Raw genomic sequence first — 19,806 nt, 5'->3', positions numbered from 1 at the left:
CCCACCAGCAGTTAAAGTCTGCGACAGTCGGGGGGCTGAAGCAAATCTGCAAGAACGTGGGCCTGCAGAGCACTTTGTGCCATGTGAGCACAGAAGCCGTTGTCCAATTCTCTTACACGCGTCTTGGTTGTAATCCTGCATTACAGAGGCGATCGTAACGGCTTTAGCTGCGAGCGCCCACGGTGAGACCACCGCCGCTCTCCCTAAGTGCGCCTGCTTCGGGCTGTAACTGACACATGCTTTGGGGGGGGGGGGAAACACACACTCAAACATGTGGCAACAAACGCACGCATGCAGATAGACGGACACGTACGCACGGACACACTCCAGCGTCGTATGGCCAACGCCGAGGATAAAAGAGCTGAGAGCCTAATTAGGTTTTAATTGATTTTGGAGTGGGTCTCTCTCCCTCTCTCTCTCTCCTGTCGTGGATTAGCGTCAGTGAGTGAGTGTTCCTCAGATGTGATTATTGACCTGTTCGCTCAGCCTCTCCCCGGGCTCTGATGAATACATGCATGAGGGCCTGACGCGTGAGAGCCCGCTGTCTGCCTCTCTCGAAAACACACACTTCCACGCATTCCATGACACACACACACACACATGAATTATTTGCACACACGCAGACCACGTGATCCACACCCCCACCTATGTCTGACACCCTCTGTTCCCTGCTTTCTGTCTGACCTCCCTCACATTGCCCATGGAGAATAGCTGGAGCAGAGGGAGAGGGGTTGAGGAAACTAAAAACCCTTAAGGGCCAGTCATTCTGCACCAGTCCAGACATGTCTTCTCTTCCTCTGCTCTCATATATCACTCCGCCGGAAAAACTAATTGCCTTTCGCACCTTTGCTGTTTGTCGGAGACTAGGGACGTCCCCGGCAGGCATTGGCACCTCACCACAGAGAAACACACCTGCAGTATGTATACTGCTGTACGTTTGTTTATTTACGGGTCTAGGCTAGCGGTCACTCTCTCTGCTGCTGAACACTCGTTTATAACTCTTTATCTTTGTGAAATCAGCAAAGGAGCTCTGGCTGCAACATGACGGGCTTGTGTTTCATTTAGTGTCATCGAAACGCCGACACAAACGCACAAAGCGTTCAGCGGGAGCGTCGAAATGACACAAAAGATGTACACGTCATTTGGCCGCGGGGCGCGGGACTTATTTAGTTTGTGCCCATAAAAGAGCAACAGCTGCTCGCGAACATCAGCAAACCAAACTTGGCTGCGCTCACACACTTGAGGCCTTCAGTAGAAATGATGTCCCTCTCTGCTCCATTGTGTGCGTGTGAGAGTGTGTGTGTGTGTGAGAGTGTGTGTGTGTGTGTGTGTTTTCCACTCTCGGAGCACAAGATCCCAATCCGGTAAACAATGAAGAAACGTCTGTCGCTTCTTTCGTCTCCCTCTCGGTGATGGATACAGAAGCAGAAAGTAAGTAAGGCGGAGGGTGTACAGTAGACACACAAGCTTTTACACACACACACACACACACACACACACACACACACACACACACACACACACACACACACACACACACACACACACTCCTCCCGCCCTCAATCGGGACTCTAATAAACCATAAGTGCCTCTGAAATATTAACTAGATGCTGCGAGTGAAATCCCTGCAGATCCACGGGGCCTGCCATCTTCAATCTAGCCCCCAAAACAAATGGCACTCCTCTCTTCCTCACCCCCCCCCCTTCTCCTGTCCATCACAGAGTCATACTTACACAAGGCTGAGGCCAAACCGCTGACCGCAGGCAGTCTGGGCTCGGCCCCGGACCTTCTAGAGCGGCATCGATCTGAAACATCAGACTCTAACTGCTGTCTGAGCTGAAGTCGTGACCCTGCTGGATGCATGTTAAATCCTCTATCAACGCGTTATTAGCAATTGAGATCGTTGCAATTCACCCCGACAGAATTTAGATCTGCCAGTCCACTTGGCTGACTCAAGCATTTGAAAGGGCTGTTTCTTCTTTTTTACATTGAATCATCATTGAGCTGACAACTGCAACAGTCGTGACCGCTGGACGCTGATGACCATGATCTTGTCCTAAACGCCGGCCAAGTGCCAGATATTGACGGATCAGAGCCTGAACAACTCCCTTCAGCCGTGACGTCTGGCAGCTCATCTGTCTCTCCTTTCATCCTCAACCACCACCTTCCTGCTCGTCTTCATCCACGTCTCCCTCTGCCCCGGGCCATTGGTGATCATCTATCGATTTGCCATTACAAGCGGAACACAGACATTGATCCCACACCTCTCTGCGCCCCCTTTGGGTATCAGTAATAAGGGTGATATCATGCACACGGGAGAGTTGTTGCTTCATCTCACGGGCCAAAGGGATTTACAGCTGTGTGTGTGTGTGTAAAGTTGTAAAGTTGTGTCATCGAATCTTCCCACCTCGGGCTGCAGTCAACAACAAATAACCAAATAAATAAGTGAGAAAATAAAAACCACAAAGGTGGAAGAAATGGATCTTCTGGAATGACTGCAGTTTGATGGCGCGTGCGTGCGTGCGTGCATACGACGGGATTCTGTTTCAATGTTTGATTCGAGTGTGTACAAATCAAAACACCTCCTCCTCAGGCTGGAGGTGAGGGGGAGAATGGAGGAACAAAAGGGAGGAAAAGAGATCAAGAACGGGAGGCAGATGAAGGGAAAGAAAGAGGGCTGGCGGGAGAATCGTTCAGCTGGTATATCACTGGGCAGCATCCTGGGGCTCGGCGATGGCAGATTGCATTAGAGATATGGGCCTGATATTTCATCTAGCCTTTATTACATTTAGTTCACATCAATCGGCTGGCAACCTGGAGGTAAGAGCTATTTGGCACGCGGCCGGGCTCCCCCTGAAATGAAATCCTGAATTAAAGTGCCACCTCAGACACGGAGCGCCTGCATCGGGCTGCGGATTTGATTGCTGCAGTGGAGCCGCGGTTCGGCTACGCCGCATCGTCAGAGTACCGACTGTTTGAACCCACTGAGGGGAAATCACCAGTTGGCCAGGGATATTAGCCAGAGTTCAGACCCCTTGCCTGTGCTGACCAAGCACTTTTCTCAGTTTTATAAGGGCTTAATTAAAGTGCCCAAAGGGGGGGGTATGACAGGTTGCATGCTTAAGTGCGTACGTGCATGTGTTCCTAAGCGTATCCACTGAAAACATGTGTCCATTTACCATCTCTATGACCATGTTATCGTGCATATATTTATTTTTTTTGTCCTTTTTTTGTCCGGAGCAGCGAGTCCGACAAACTAATACTCGCTTACATGCTTGCAGAGTTACTCATTCGGAGACGCCTTTTTCCCCCCGCCCACGCTCACTGACTCCCCTCTCACACACACATGTTCACACTCATGCATACAGGATGAAGGGAGGTTGAGTGGGAGTGTGTGTGTCAGAGGGCAGGCAAAGGCCTCAGTCCCTCCAGGCGAGTGTAAAAAGAAGTAAAAAACTCATCCCAGTAAAAGCTTCGGCGGAGAGGAGAAACGAGGAGGCAATTTCAGTTTCCTTTCCTCCTCCCTCTGCCTCCTACTGCCCTGCTCGCCTCGGGCTGTGAGAAACTGCTTGACACACTGCTTATCAACAGCTGAGCCGGAGTCCAGTGTGTGTTGACACTGTGACGCCGGCGTAAAGGCGGTATTACCGAGAAACACACTGCCGGGGAGATAATCATGCAACATTTCTGCCTTTGACAAAGGCGACAGACACCCGGAGACACAAAGCCCGAGACGTCAAAATATCCTTTGGCCAGCCTCGCTGCGACGCGACACGGCAAATTGCTTTGTCAGCGAACAATGCAAAATAGATAAATAAAAAAACACCCTTGCAGGATTATTAATTCTTCAATTTGCAGAGGGAAAGGAGGGCTGGAGGAAATACACGGCCATGACTGCACTGATACATCTGGCCTGTGTTCACTTTAAGCAGACAATGAGGAAGTCTCGAGGTGGGTGAATTGTGCAACATTCTCCCTCACTCTGTTGTATAAACGTGGATTAAACAGCGGAGATCGTGAGGGTCCTCTGAGGTCAAAGACAATAGAAGACCACATGATTTGGATTATTCGTCTCTCTGAGAAAGGAAGCTGACCAACGCAGTCATATCCAGACAAACAGCTGGGCTTCATTCTCTTCTTCTTCCCCGTTTATTCACAAACCTCAACACAATACTTTTCTTTCATCCAATCTGGTCTGCCTTTGCACTCCATCTGCCCCCACGCTGAGACAAGATAACCCTGATCCAATCGAATAGGTTGTTAAAGGAAAATGAGAAGAATAAAACGTATTACATCATCAGTTTAGCCAGCGGAAGAAACACATGGACTCATTATTGGGACATTTTGAATCATTCTTTCCAGGCAGCCTTAATTGCGAGCCGCTTTGCTCGTCTGCGTTCACCGTCATGCGGATGAGATGTGGAAAGCCCGAGACGAGGGACATTTGTGTTCTGCCCTCTGAACTGAGGTAACGTGCAGCTGATGTGCCCTTGAGCAAGGAATTTAAGGCAGAAGTCGCTCCAAAGAAGCCTTCAAAAGGGCCAACAACAAAAGTGCACTGGGCCGCATCCAGGACACGATGTGTGCGATGGCGTGAATGTGAAAAGGGGACGGTGCTGAAAAGAGCTTGTGTGCTCGCCATTCTCTCCATAAATAACACCCCCCCCCCCCCCCCCCCAGAACAAAGAAAGACCACAGTCCACTTAACGATCTGTGTTTTGCAGAAAGCTTGTACCGACAATTAAAATTTCCTTTGCAACTGACCTGTTGTGGTCAAAATGTGGAAAATGTTTCAATGACTTGGGTTCGAGCCAAACCGCCGGCAGTGAATAACAATAAAAAAGGTGCTTTAACACGAAATTGCTTATTTGAGATGCAAATGCCTTTGCAGCATACTTATCAAAAATGGCAACACAAATCATCCAGAATAATTAGACACCAAGACTTATTTGTTTCAGATATGACTCCATCTCTGCCCCCCCCTCCCGTTCTTACTTGCAGTCCAGCCTCTCGATCTCAAAGTGTGGGTTGAAGTTGAGGACGATGCGCTGCGACGGCTCCGGCGCCGTGATGATCCAGTGACAGTTCTGGTGAGGCGGGTACTCCAGAGGATAACCGGGGGAGGTGATGTAACCGGCCTCGCTGGCATCGAAGACGCCTCCGCACTCTGGCGCTGTGAGAGAGACGCAAGGGCGGGGTACAGTTAGTGATTGATCAATTCAGTGAACTGAGTACATTTCTGTTCTAAACATACATTCCTACATCTGCCGTTTGCACGGCAGGCCGGCGTCACGCCAAAATAAATCCCCGGTAAATGACAGCGGCTCAGAGGACGCTCTGTGATTGATCTCGTTTCTCTGCGTGAAGATGCGACGCGCAACAAATGCGCAGTAAAACAAAGGAAGCAATTTAGGCCGTCAGTTTGGAGGAAATTGGAAAAACTTCTCCATTGTGCGTTGTCAATGCGAGTGGGACCACATGGGTAAGCGATTAAAACAATAAAAGATCATCAATGCTGCATTTGTTGGGCAGTGCACTCACTCTCACACATGGAGAGAAACACACAGAGCCTTTTTTCACCCTCTTCCACAGCCAGGCTCTTATCTCTCTCTCGTTCCCCCGTCGGGAGTGTTCACCAAGTGTAATTGTTGCTCCGGCAAGCCAATCTGCAAACATTAGGACACATTCCCCGATCCTATCACGCGCTCCCAGGAACAATAGCCTGCCAATGGCATCGCTCGGCAGGCTTCGACAGGAAGTGACACGCAGACGGCCTGTCTCGCGGGGTTCTGGGGGGGGGGGTCACCCCGACTCTGTAATGAGAAGCTCGCGCGGCAACAAAGGGCCCTATTCTCTGCTCACGCCCTGACAGCTAAGCAGCTCTCGCGCTCCGCGCTCCGCGTTATCGCCCATAAACACGCTAAACACATAAACTCACATGCACATACAAAAGAAACATGTATTCTGCATGTACACACACACACACACACACAGGCGCGACGTTGTGCACAATGGCTCCTTTATTACTCTTGCATTGCAATAGATTTGCAGGCATTATTATTCTCTACGGAGAAAAAGGAGCAACGTGTTCTCCATGACAACAGCAGGGGGGTGGTTGATGCTGGGGGGGGGGGGGATCTCGAAATGTAATGAACTTTGTGATATTGAACTCAAAGCCACAAATGTTTTCTTAATATTGTGGCTGGCGTGCGTCGGCCAAATAAGGAAAACAACATCCAGAGGAAGGAGAGCGGCTATATCAGGCAAGAAACTGAAGCTTATGAATGAATGAATGAATTTTATTTATATAGCGCTTTTCACAGACAGTACTATCACAAAGTGCTTAACAGAGCAGACATTTAAAAGCATAAAAAACACAATGTGACCCTAGGGTCAATAAATTATCTACACAGAGTGAATAAAAAATGTTAAAGAATACAATAAAAATTAAATAAAAATTAAATAATGGGATGCTGTCATTAACAATGCACCGCCAAATGGTGGGTTTAACCACTCAGCCGCTGAGATGCGTTCTTGAGAGAAATGGGTTGATATTCCTGCCTGTTTCTTTCAAATTTCTGTGAAAGCATCAATAAAGGAAGCGGAAAAGAAAGAAAGGAGAAGGAAAAAAACACACACACACAGCACCAAAGGCTTGAAGTGTAATAGACCCTTCAAGTGTTGACATTTCCACTGCCTATTGTGCTTAAAAGCCACACTTAAGATTCTCTGACATTTGACAGAGCGGCGATGGCTTCCTCACTTTGTTGCTGGAGAGGAGCGCTGCCCACGCTCACACACACCAGGCGCACACAGCTGCCGGTGATTTTCGTGCGCGACTCCAGCCGCCCACGAGCATGCACGCAGATACACACGCATGTACGCTGAAACACACACCCACGCTTTTACACACACACACACACACAGCCAAAGCTCCGTGTTCAAACGGCCTCCCACGCACGCACACATCTAAATACATACAGAGGGCCTGTCAATCACAGGGGCCGGCACAGGTGGGGAAAACAGCAAACTGGAACATTTCAAAAAGATAGCTGGTATGGCAAAGAACGACAGAGACATACACACACACACACACACACACACAGACAGACATCTCTTCATCTGCTGCAGCTGTGCAGACACACAGTCATTGTTGGGAAGCCTATGGAGGGAACGGTGTGCAGGAGGCTATCAGCACCCAGAGCCGTGGCAGATTAAGCCGTTTGGGGGGAATCCTGCAGCCTCAACTCTTTTTTTCCCCCTGAGCTGCCCATTCAATGGCCTCCGGGACGGATGAACTGGGGTGGAGGCGAGAGGGTTGAAGTGTGGGGTGTGGGGGGAAGGAAAATGGAAGAGGCGAAGGAGAGGATGAAAGGGAGAGAGGGATTGGAACGAGGAGGAGAGGCAGTGAGGCGATGGATAAAAGACGGATTGAGGAAGAAGGGGGAAGATTGATCGGACGGGGACGAGGGTGAAGGCGGTGGGTGGGGTTGATGTACGACGGGCGGGTGCGAGGACCTAGGTGGGAAGAGTGAGGAGGAGAGAGGACGGGTGACAGGCAGAGAGTGAGGAAGGGAGGGAGGCGACAAAAGGTGATGAGAAAGGAGGAATACAGAGGGTGAGGAAGAGATAGAAGGATGCAGTGAGTGAGTGAAGAGAGGGAGAGTGTGTGTGTGTGTGTGTGTGTGTGTGTGTGTGTGTGTGTGTGTGTGTGTGTGTGTGTGTGTGTGTGTGTGTGTGTGCATGTGTGTGTGTGCAGAGAGCCTGACGAGCCTCATTAAGACATGCCTGCTATCCAGCAGCTCCCTGTAGACACTGACCCCACTGGGAAACCTCTGTCAGTCAGCTCTCTCTCACACACACACACACACACACACTAGCACTGGCAACATGTGTGTGTGTGTGTGTGGGTTGGTGGGTGTTTGTTTGCTGCTTCTACTAAGAAAAATAAAATATGATGGGGATGCAGCAGCAATATATCTGATCTAAATGAATGAGAAGATTTTCTGACGGCAGATGTGTGTATTTTTCCCTAATTGCTTGGATGTCCGCGGTAATTAGTTGGATATGTATACACGACATGTGTGTGAGTGTGTGTGTGTGTGTTTCATCGCTAAGCAGAATGTCTTGGTGAGAACAGAACTTGTGGTGTTGGATGAGTAACACAGAGGAAGCACTCAGGAGCTGCCAGCGGGCTTCATGAATTACACTGTCTCTTCTACTAGAGGGGCCAATCTGTCTACACACACACACACACACACACACACACGTACGCTCACAAGCCCCTCATATGTTTCTACCATGCGGGGACCAAACTTCTATTGGGCTACATGAGAACAATGTCAGCACTATGTGTGTGTGCACTGTATGAAGAGTGAGCGTGTATTTGCAAACGTGTGTTTTTCATCATTATTCTGGATGAAATTGAAATGCAAAAGAATATTACGAATGTGTGTGTGTGTGTGTCTTACATGCAGCCACATCGTTTGTTTGCAACGCAGATTCTGTCAATGAAGTGAATGTTAAGTGGGATCTGTGCATGCACATTTTCTAGTCACTCCAGATCAAGTCAAACCCAGAAGACGTCTTTGTACGAGCTGCGAGTGCCTTTATCTTCATTATCTGGGAAAATGTGCATATGTCTGCATGTCTTAGCTCGTGTGTGTGTGTGTGTGTGTGTGTGTGTGTGTGCTCTCATTTCTATTATCCGCCTTATCGGGAGAAGTATGGCGTCATGCTCTGGGATAAGCTGCGAGTGTGAGGAGAGAGGCGCTGATAAATCCCTCCATCATTCCTAGTGCCCCCCCCCCACCCACCTTAATTAAAAAGTGCTATCGCCCAGAGTGAGGGAATGAGAGGGGAGAGTGGGCCGCACTCATCCATTCAGTCAAGAGCAGGGGTTGTCTCTCTGACTGCTTTTAATCTCACCCATTCCACACTAGACTGGACCCAAGCAGAGGGAGAGGAGGATGAGGAGGGAGGGAGAGGAGGATGAGGAGGGAGGGCGAGGGAGGGAGATTCACTTTTGTCGCCCTGAGCTCTGACACCTTTATGCGGCGGTGGCATGGCGGTGCTCTGGGGAATAGAGGCCGTGGTACGAGCTGCTGTGCATTATGTGGACATTGTGTCCTTGCTTATGAGCTAAAAGTGTACAAGTTTTACTACTTACTCACAAGAAAATGTCCACTTTAAAAAGACTTCATTCAACGACGTTGCGTGTTGAAGTTTGTTGATGGATTCGACATTTTCCGCAGACAGTTATCTGCCAGAACACATGAAAATTGCCCAAACAACAATCAGCCCAGACAAAAGCTTTTTGTTTAACAGTGTTCCATGTCTTTAAAGCATGAAAGGCTGCAAATATCCCCCAAATCCTCCTTCCCTCCCTCCCTCTCTGTCTCCTTTCCTTTCTCTCTTTCTCCTCCTCCTCCCTAACAGGATAAGTGCTAATCAGCTCAATGCACAGCGCTGGCCGTGGTGATCAATGGTCCAATGGATCAATCGCGTGAACAGATGGTTGCTGGTGCAGGGGGGGGGGGGGGGGGGGGGGGGGGGGTGTAGTGGTGTGGGCCTAATCCTGAACGCTACCTGACTGACTGACAACAGTATCATGTCTCTCTTCTTTCTTCCTCTTTTGTCTCGAACCTGCACAGCCGAAGCTGCCTAAAGAGTGGAAACGGTTGAGCCGACACCAGCGACGGGGGGGGGGGGAGCTGTGGAGAATTGAGCTCTGCTGCAATAGTCTTGGTGTTGCCCCCCTCTATACCCCCCCCCCCCTCCCCCTCCCCCCCTCCACCTTACAGAATGTTACCTTTCAGTGGAACTGACCGCTGAGATAAAGCCTTTCTGGGGAGAATTGCAGTTCTCACAAAAGCAGTTCCTTTTAATTCACACTCTTCACTCTTTCCTCGTGCTACCCTCTCCTCTTTAACCCCCGCTCGTGAATTGCAGTGAATTTAAAACGCTTTGCCTCTTGACAATGCCAACCCTCCTCCAGCTCCCATCTAAACCCGTCCCTGAGCACCCGTTAAGACCACCACCTCCCCCTCCCCTCTGCGGCTAATGCGGCATAGTGAAAGACCCGGCTCTGTTTTATTTATGGGGGTCTTGTTTTTAATTTCACCCCAAGTGCGGCAGGCTGCTCCAGAGCTTAGCGTGAGCCTGCGACTCTCATACCTGACTGGTATTGAACGGGCCGCTCGGTCGGTCTTTGGCTGTGAATGCTAATAGGTGACCTTGTTTTTCGCAGCCGATGCCTCTGAGACTGGGGCCAGATTAAAACACAGAGAAATGCAAAGAATTGAACGGCGTGGTTGCAGAGGAGAGGGGGGCGGGGGAGGTCGAAGCCGCAAAACAAATAGAGAACCGTTTAAAGAAAGACCAACAGAGAAGATCAAAAACGACAAAGTCCATTCAGCCTGGACCTAACATTTGGAAAAGAAATGATTCAATGAATAGAAATCCAACTCTGGAGGAAGTCGATTTAGGTGGAGCGGATGCACAGCAGCCCACTCAATAAACATGCAAATGAGATGCTTAATGGCCTGAATATTAATGCTTGTGGTAGGGAGTAATTGATGCGCGTGTCACTGAGTCAAACTATTGTGATTACAGTACAAGTGGATCGGAAGTCCTTCTGCTTCGGGTATGACGATTGCAGCAAAAAAGGGACCTTTTTTTCGTGCCACAAGGGGAAGCAGCAGGGAACAGCAGGCCACAGCTGGAAATGTCCAAGCACCAAACATCTCTCATGGGCCATCGAGCTTTCAGACTGGGTTTACGCCTCGGGCGCGCATCATTTTTGTTCGGCAACATTGTATTTTTTAAGGGGAAGTTTTTGCTACTGGCTACTCCATCTCAAACCAGATGGAGTCGATCATCAAAAGCAGGAACCTTTGTTGTCATGCCAATGCGCTTGAATTCCATTGAGTAACAGTTTTTTAAATGCTCGATTCTAACCACATAAGCCGTGTCACACCAGACAAGTGTCGCTTCATGAACCGATGTGTTCCCTCTAAATCCAGTGCCCTTTTAACTGCTGACCCCTGCACGCTTTGATGTCGCCCTTTTCCTCTGATGCACAAGCCACCTCCCCCCAAAGTCCTCCTCCTCCTTGTTGCCTTCTGTTTCCTCACATTAGGACCCGGTGGATTCTCTGTGCCTTAGCTTCGCTTCCATTCTTCTCTGCAATCGCTGTCTCTCTGTCCCCTCACGTCTCTCTCTCTCTCTCTCTGCCTCGGCTGCACCCTCCTCCTCCTCTCTGAACCTCCGCGTTCTGTCTCCGTTCTGTTCCCCTTTCAGTCTCTCTTTCCTCTGGCATCTGTGTGTAATGTGGCTCTTGAGGGGAGCATAGAGGCAGGGACATGTGGTGCAGTGTCTTGGCAGGGGAAAGAGAGAGAGAGTTGAGGGCGGGAGGGAGGGAGGGAGGGAGGGGGACTAGCTTCTTGCTTGCCTGATGGCTGCCAAGAGGCCCACATCTGTCTCTGATCAAGGGGTGCACAGGCAGCCATGAAACACAAACACGCACCGACATTGAGAGGGACGGCTGGGCTGACTGTCCTATTTACAACAAGTAGCCTAAACAAGAGGAAGAGCCCACGTGAAGGGAACAGAGCTCCAGAGCAGACGGATACCACACATCTTATTCTTAACGCTCATTGTATTATTATAGGAAAAGATTACACTGTTGTGAATTAAACCAAGTGAATAAGCATGATGGAGCACACACAACATGCTGAAACATTATATTTACTTTCCTTTGTGCGAAAACGCGCATCCACATTCTATAAATATAAACTGTGACACAGAGAGGAAAAGCAGCTTAGCGCGTGAGCTAAAGGCCATGTGTCATCCCCACCGGTGGCGTCACTTCTCTGTGTGGTGGCCCCCGACGTACAACCGTTCCCCACCACCACCGCGCACATTTCTGGTGACATAATGAAGCAAAAAGTCATGATTGCGATGATGGGATCCTGACACCAGTTGGAGTACTGTGCTCCCTGGTGTTAAATCCACATTTAATGAGGCTTCGAAATACATTTGGCGCTGTTTCAGACTTGAGCGTCGCTCACTCTCAGTGCCGTTTCCGCGCGTTACAGAAAGAATTATCCCTGTTTAAGTGCCTTAAAGCAAGGCTCTGAATCCCCAGCAGCTGCAGGGCGGCTCACCCTGCACTACCATCTCCCTGCTTATTGTTATTTGATTGCTGAGAGCGCACGGAGGAGGTGACGGTGCGCCCCCCGCCTGGAGCTGCCGGGCGCCCAGCCCCCGCAACCCTGACTTCACCCTGCACAGACAACCCCGAGGAGCAAGGACGAGATAATGAAGGAGGGGGACTTGTGGTGGCTGATGAAGATCATGATTGTAATGGTGATAATTACAGTCTTATTAGTGAAATCCGACGATGACAGTGTAGCTTTTACGCACGGTTTCTTGGACACCGGCGAATTCACAAAGCAGCAGGTGATAGTGCAGCCTACGCCTAAAAACCTGTTCTCATCCGGATGTGAGAAATCACTTTAATCAGGCACAAGTTTGTTTATTTCCCTTGATGAATAATTAAATCGCAGAAAAACAAGGGGGAAACTCGGGGTAAACAACGTGATATTTGCATATAATCAGCTCATTCACAGTCCAGTGAGCAGCTCCCCTACGAGCTGGGACAGATAACTGTTTCCGATCCTCTAAATATTTCATGTTCTTTAGTTTTAAACGTGTAACAGCTGGCCTGGCACGGGGCTGAATTAGTCAGACTTTAATTTAAAAGTAATCTTGGTTTACACACACACACAAAATACATATATATATATATATGTGTAACCCTTACCCCCATATTTATGGGTTATTGGTGCACAATGCCGTTACCATGCAGGCTATTATTGAAATAATGTGAAATACATGATGGGGATCTCCTGAAAAATACATAGATAAACAAACAGTAACGTATAAATCCAGCAGATGAAACCAAATGTCGCGTTTAGACTGTGATTTACAATGTTATTTGTTTTCCTTTTGGCGTGTTTTGGTGGAGACAGACCACGCGTGCGTCAAAACGAAAGAAGTGACCAAAACTCACCATCTTGGCCTCTGACTCTCAATGCCAGATGACACATTGCAATTAAAAATCCAATCAGCGATGACTCAAAATCCATCTTGGATGATGCAGAAACTCGCGGCGAGCTTTAAGTTGATCACGTTTCCACCTCGAACAAGATAAATGCTGCTGCTCCTCCAAAAAAAATCCACACCCCTGTAGGACCAGAAACCGCTGGCAGCACTCAAACCGAGACCACTTCAGGAATAATCCCACGGCGTTTATCAAACCATTGATGGAGGGAATTGTGTGCCAACTACATGTCATTGATGGAATTATATTTGCCTTTTAAGTCTGTCCATTTAGTGGAGCGATGCCACTCAACCTCATCCACAAATATAGTGAACAAACAAACAAACTCCTTGATCAATACGGCGTGCGCTCCGCAGCAGGGAGGCTTCGGGCGATAGCTGCGCTCCAGAGACAGCGGCTCCAGGGTGCGTCAAGTTCCGACTGAGAGCCTCTCAGTCCCCCGTATCAACCCTCTATGCGTCCCCGCGTATTTTGCGCACACGAGGGTCGGTCCTCCTGTAGAGGCTTGGTCGTATAGCAAGTCCACAGTCGCAGCTCTCAATGAAGCATGAGTCCGAGTGTCAGTAGCTGCTTTTTTTTAATGCTCACAGAATAAGGCATCAGAAAAAGGTGTTGCGCTTTTGCTCTCCAAAAAACAAAGAGACCGTGCAACCTCCTGCGGCACCGCTCGTCTCTCCTGTGTGTCTTGCTTCTTTCTGGTAGCAGCTCCGTATAGCCTGACACCGGGACCGGCGTGTGTCCTGTGGACGCGTCTGGGAGGCGTGCGTAGTGAGTGTGTGTGTGTGTGTGTGCTGGAGTGATCGCGCTTTTGAGCCGAGCAGCTATCGCGTTACAGTCACGGCGCCTCGGCTCCGCCCCCTCCCGTAGGTCGCTGATCATTGGGGGGGGGGAGGGTGGGGGAGAGTGGGAGAGGGAGGGAGGGAGAAGGGGGGGGGGGGCACGTGCCCCCCTCTCTCTTTCAGAAGATCCCACAGATATGAGCTCTTCCACAGATAAGACATGTAATGGTAAACCAGGATGCAGAGCTTCTCCTGAGGCTGCCTTCAAAAGGAACACATGAGGGGGGAGAGGAGGGAGAGAAAACCCCAAGACTGAGAGAGAAAGAGAGAGAGAAGCAGGGAGGAGTGTCTCACTGGGGTAAGGGGTGGCAGCGCAGCAAACATGGCACAAGGCCGCCTCTCACCACCAAACACATCAAACGCCCTGCAGCCAATGTCAGAGCCCTCAACTCAACGGAGGGAGACCACCGCCTCAGCCCTGCCCCAATCTCTGCCCCGCAATCAGCAGGCCTAAATACAGAGCGGGAGGCCGTATAATGACACAGCTAGTGAGCCCAAAATAATCTGCTGAGAAGGGCCTCTCTCCGGCGTCCAGCCCATGCGCCCTGCCTCTGGCTTGTGTTACCGTGTAATGTAAGGGCCTGGCTGAGGCCTGGCTGTGCAGCGAGGTACAGTATGCAGCCTCTCTGGCATCTTTATTTGGAGCGGCTATAGTCGCATTCCTGCAGGTCAGGGCACACAGGAAACTTTAGGGGGCAATGTAACACACGGCGCACCTTGCTGCATGAACTTTGCACCTCTTATACCAGCTTTTTTAACTGAACGGTGACCAGAAAATAATACGCTTTCAGAGTCTCTCCCATGACAGCCGTGAGCCGCAAACAAAGTCAACAAAAGACCCCCCGATGCCCTTGACAGTCGGCTGTGTGACAGGCCCGGGTGTCACCGTCTGCCTGTCGCCTCCGTCAACTGTCATCCCCTGCTGCTCTGCACCCCCACAGGTTGACAAGATGCCGTCAACTTGCGGCTTTCTTGCGGCCTGTCAGTCTTTTCTTTAAGCCCACCTCTCGCCCGAGGGTGCGGCGGCTGTCAGACGTCACTGTGATTGGCTAATCTGAGCCTCTGGGGGAAGTGTGTGTGTGGGGGGGGGGGGTGTTCGGCACTGGTATATACCAGTTTGCCATGTGCTACTTTGTGTTGTTTTGGCTGTATCGATGAGTGGGCATTGATTAAACTCTTTTTGATGAGCGGCGGGCGAGATAAAGAGAGATAAAGAGAACTATGAGACCTTCAAGCAACACTGGGTCACTTCTTACTCTGCTCTGTCCCTCCCTCCCAGTCCCCAGGGGTCATTTGATACTCCTCTCCCCCATTTGTCAACATCTCTGCCCCCACCGCCGGCCCTCAGCTCCCCCCATAATATTGGGTCACCGCATGGCTAATGGAGGGCAACAGTCCACTGGAGAAGCAGAGAAAGAGAGCGATAGAGAGGAAATGTTGTATTGATCCCACGAGGGAACGCTGTCGCCTTCATATCCCCAATTGGGTGATACAATTGTTTCTGGACTTACATGCAAATGAGAGTGGAACACATTCACTCCCCAGTTCTTCTTCTCTTTGTCTAAATAAAGAGGAGCAGCATAGACATGTATCATAGAGTATCGGAGGCCGTGCAAGCACCACTGCAGTGGAGTCAAACACTCTCAGCCGCTTTCTCTCGACGTGTTTTAGGTCTTATCATCTGTATTCCTTCTGCCGTCTCCCCCTGCACCCGAAAATACAGTCGACAAATGGCTGCCATACAGTCCAGCACACCTGGGCTGCGTTCACTCGTGGGTGGTGGAGGGGAACACAACAGGGTCTTTCTCCCCCGTTTTGTGCGTGTGTGTGTGTGTGTGTGTGTGTGTGTGTGTGTGTGTGTGTGAGAGAGAGACAGAGAGGGAGCGACAGATAGCAACCGCTGCCATACTGCCTCTCTTATCACAACCTGCCCCGGAGACTGACAGCATGACTGATAACTCTCCCTCTCTTTCTCTTTCTCTCCCCCAGTCTCTCACACATCTCCACCTCTTCCACTCTCTCGACGCCTCTCCCCCCCCCGCCCGCCTCTCCCGTTTCGCCCAGTCAGCCGGCTGCAGGTTCAAGGAGGAAACTGTGCGAAAGTCTCGTCGTCTCTTGGAGAGGCTGAGTGATCCCAGTCGAGGCCTTCGGCTTTCCTCTCTTCATCACCGACGGACACGGTTTTAGATCTAATGGTGGGGGAGATAAGCTCGAGATAGCCTCGACTTGACCCTTTCAACATCTCGAGAGTGTGTGTGTGTGTGTGTGTGTGTGTGTGTGTGTGTGTGGGAGGGCATGAGGGCATTGAGAGCACATCAAGGGTCAAGGAAGGAGTTTTGTGATCCCCTTTGGTATTCACTGTGACACCTCAGCCAGCAAATATCAGAGCTTTCCATCCATTTTTAAGGACTGTATAAGGACATGAACTGTTACACACACACACACACACTACAGGAGGCAAGCCTGTAGGAGCCCCGTGTCAAAATGGGTCATTAAAGTTCCATTTGATCTTTATCTCGTAAGCACAACGAGGTGCCCTGTGATATTTTTACAAACACACCGATTCCTCCAGCGAGGAAGAATGTGCCTGCTCTCACCAGGAGGGCCCGAAGCTCTCACATCTTCTGCTATTTCTAGACTTACTGCCACCGTCAAATTCCTGATGGGCCACCCAGGCTATGGGCATGCCCGAGCCAGGGTAATAATTACACACACACACACACACACACACTTCAACCCACCGTACGGCATACACTAATCTTGCTTCTGCTGTGCTGGCTGGATTGTATGGAAACATCTGGTGTCTGGCTGCTGTCTCACCCTCACTCCTCCTCCCTTTCCTCCCTTTCCTCCCTTCTGTACGTACCTTCAATCCCAAACCATCTCTATTCAGGCAATAGAGCTGGCAGCCTGTACGCAGAGCCTGTTTCAGTGCAGGATGATTCATTTGCAGTACACAGCTGAGCCTGATGGGGGCAGGCAACTGCATCAAGCCAAGCGTTGAAGAAGTCCAGACTCCAGGCAATCTGTAGGAACATGGTGTAAATATGATCAAACTCGATGTTGGATGGTGCATACATTAAAACGATTACGATGATTTACATCAACGTGCACTTGACAGCCATCGACGCATCTAATTGGCTTCATGGCATAATCCGGAGTGCACTTAAAAGCAGGCGGAATGCGTGAATCATTCAGGAAGTAAGTCACAGAGGATGATGTGCCAAATGCCCGATTTTGATGAATGTATTAACCTGCTTCCTAACTTGCTGTTTCTGATTCAGACATGAGCTCTGCTCCTCTCACATTCCACGGCGTGCGTGCTGCTGTCAGCTCGCTTCAAAGAAGGTTGTTTGCTCACTTTAATTTGCGAGACGCCGGCTCTATTCCCCGGCCGCCTCTTGTTTATGATACAGCATCATTATCCTCCGAGTGTTGCAGGGGGAGCAGAGAGAAGGCTTCTCCTCGGCCGTTCCACCAGGATCTATTTTACCTCTGCTCCGTCTCTTTCATCTCCTTCCACCGGCCCTGCTGTGTGTCTTTATGGTCACATCAAAGTGACCTTCACTACCCTTTTCCCTCCAAACCCCCCCCCCAACACACACTCCTCCTTTCAGTCTGGAGACCAGAGAGAGGGGAGGGGGCTTATCCAGACAGCAATACAATACCTGACATGATGAGCAATTTTCAGTGAACAATGGAAATACAATTGCATAAAAACACTGCAGATGTTACAGCTAATCCGTTCACGCATGATCTCTTCTGCTTGACGTTAAAACACTGTTGTTGTGATCAGAAGAAAGTGAGCGGCAGGAATGAGTGCTGCATTAGGAGGCTATAATAAAAAGGCAAGAGGCCATTCTCCACGGCTTGTTTACTCCATGAAAACCAAAAGTGCAGGCAGCCTATTTCTAACTTTAGACACCAGAGATGGATCACGCATGGATATATTAGCAGGGCTGCTTTATTGTTGATTTAGCTCATGACACGTGTCAAACGTGATGCAACGGCGGGACGGGAAGAGGAGGAAAGCGACATTTTGTTTCTGAAGAAGAGCCACGCCACCGGGTCAGACGCCAACGACAGAAACAGGGAGACGAGACGGGCCGAGGAAGCTTGAGGCGTGAAGAGGAGATGTGCTGTGCACCTGCGAGAGAGGATGAAGCACACAACAGAGGAAAAGTCACATCGACACAAAGAGGCAGACGGAGCAGCAGAGGACTCAGGATAAGATGGTCGGCAATTTAAAAGAAGCAAGGATCTTTGAGAAAGGCGGCTCCCTTAATGCGGGTTAACCCTGGTGCATTCGCATTACCATGGTAATCGTATCAGTATCGTGTGTGTGTGTGTGTGTGTGTGTGTGTGTGTGTGTTTGTTTGCGTTGGAGACGGCTAAGCACTCGGCCCCCATTAGCAAAACCTAATTGACTTACAGCCTTCTGACATGTAAGGGAGTGCCCCGTGTCACCTCACACACACACACACACACACACACACACACACACACACACACACACACACACACACACACACACACACACACACACAGGGAGACACACAGGTTTATTTCTCTGACACACGTGGTCATTTTAGGATCTTAAGGATGGAGCACATTTGGAGCTCTAGTATATCATGTTGCAAAATTCGAAAAATACCCAGGGTGCACTGCAGTTTTCTGTATCAGGCCTTTTTTGGATGGCGGCCTTCCAGGAAGTTAGCAGCAGATGAATCAATCTTGGCATGTGGGCTGTTTGTGGTGGGTTTTGGGTTATTACATACATTTTTTGATGCAGCTTAGTTTTAGAGGGCTTACTGAACAGAATGATGACTTTGTGATATTTTTATATCATGCTGTGAGCGCTCCCTTCATGTCAGTGCATAGAGGATGAGAGACTCAAACCGGCAGAGAGCAGGAACAGGGCGACAGGTGAACAAGACAAGCCCAAGGATCCATCATTACTTAGCCATGGGTATCGAATATCAACTGGAGGACAGGAGACGCCTCCGTCTCAGCCTGCTATTATTGAAAATGACTAATATATTCTGAAGAGAGCGAGATGGATGAGATATGGAATCCGATGGAGACCGACACTCAATCTTTCTGAGTAGGAATCCAATAACGTCTCCTGAGTTTCCTTACGGCTAATCAATTGTGCCACCGCGCAGAAACAAATCACCATATCGCCGAGTCAATAACCGTCAGTCACGGACATACCTCGCCTCAACTGTCAGTGTTTATCAAGCCCGGGCCCGGAGTCTCGGGCTTCTCGTGGCGGGTATGTTCGGTATGCAGCTGCTTGTAATTTAGATAGCGATAAGCGGGAGATTGCGTGGCGTTATCAAACGCGGCCCTGACCTCAGGTGAAGCCAAGCTCGACCAAAGTAAAGATGGATGATGATGTATGGCTGACAGGGCAAACACAACAAACACGTTTACCAGGGGAGGGGAAAAGGTCATCTCGCAGCTTCATAGCACACGAGATATATATATATATATATATATGGCCTTCATGGTCCCAGGACAGCCAAAGCAGAGTTGACTCACGTTCGGCTCTGACCTAGATAAGCTCGGTGAAACGTTCACGATGAGGATCTTGTACCTTTTTACCTTCCTGTCGTCACTGAGAGGATGGGCGTATTGGACCCGACATTGAAATCACGAGTATGGCTGATTGGGAATGTGCTTAATAGCATTATTCCTTTTTCTATTTGCTTGAATTCGCAGAACGTGTCAAACGACCTTCTGAAGTGGGGCTTTGTTAAGTGAAAAGAAAAGCTTTTCCAAGTGAACGTCTCTTGTAACCAGATTAGCAGAATCCTCTGTGTCTCCACAGCCGTTAAT

General features: G+C 49.7%; 1 protein-coding gene across 3 annotated transcripts in view; it reads right to left on the bottom strand.

The window, feature by feature from the left end:
• Window positions 1–13,910, bottom strand: part of nrp2a (neuropilin 2a) — a 49,164-nt gene extending 35,254 nt beyond the window's left edge. For all 3 annotated transcript variants that reach the window (XM_079296431.1, XM_079296432.1, XM_079296433.1), the window contains exons 1-2: window positions 13,076–13,910; window positions 4,996–5,173 (exon numbers count right to left, since the gene is read on the bottom strand). In XM_079296431.1, the coding sequence (XP_079152557.1) occupies window positions 4,996–5,173; window positions 13,076–13,151 (254 nt within the window). In that variant the 5' untranslated portion in view covers window positions 13,152–13,910. The remainder of the gene's footprint in view (window positions 1–4,995; window positions 5,174–13,075) is intronic.
• Window positions 13,911–19,806: the final 5,896 nt, after the last annotated feature.

The sequence above is a fragment of the Melanostigma gelatinosum genome (genome assembly GCF_949748355.1).
Source record: "Melanostigma gelatinosum genome assembly, chromosome: 24".
Lineage (NCBI taxonomy): Eukaryota > Metazoa > Chordata > Actinopteri > Perciformes > Zoarcidae > Melanostigma > Melanostigma gelatinosum.
Note: the sequence above shows the minus strand (reverse complement) of the source record. Positions and strands in the feature narration are given on the sequence as shown.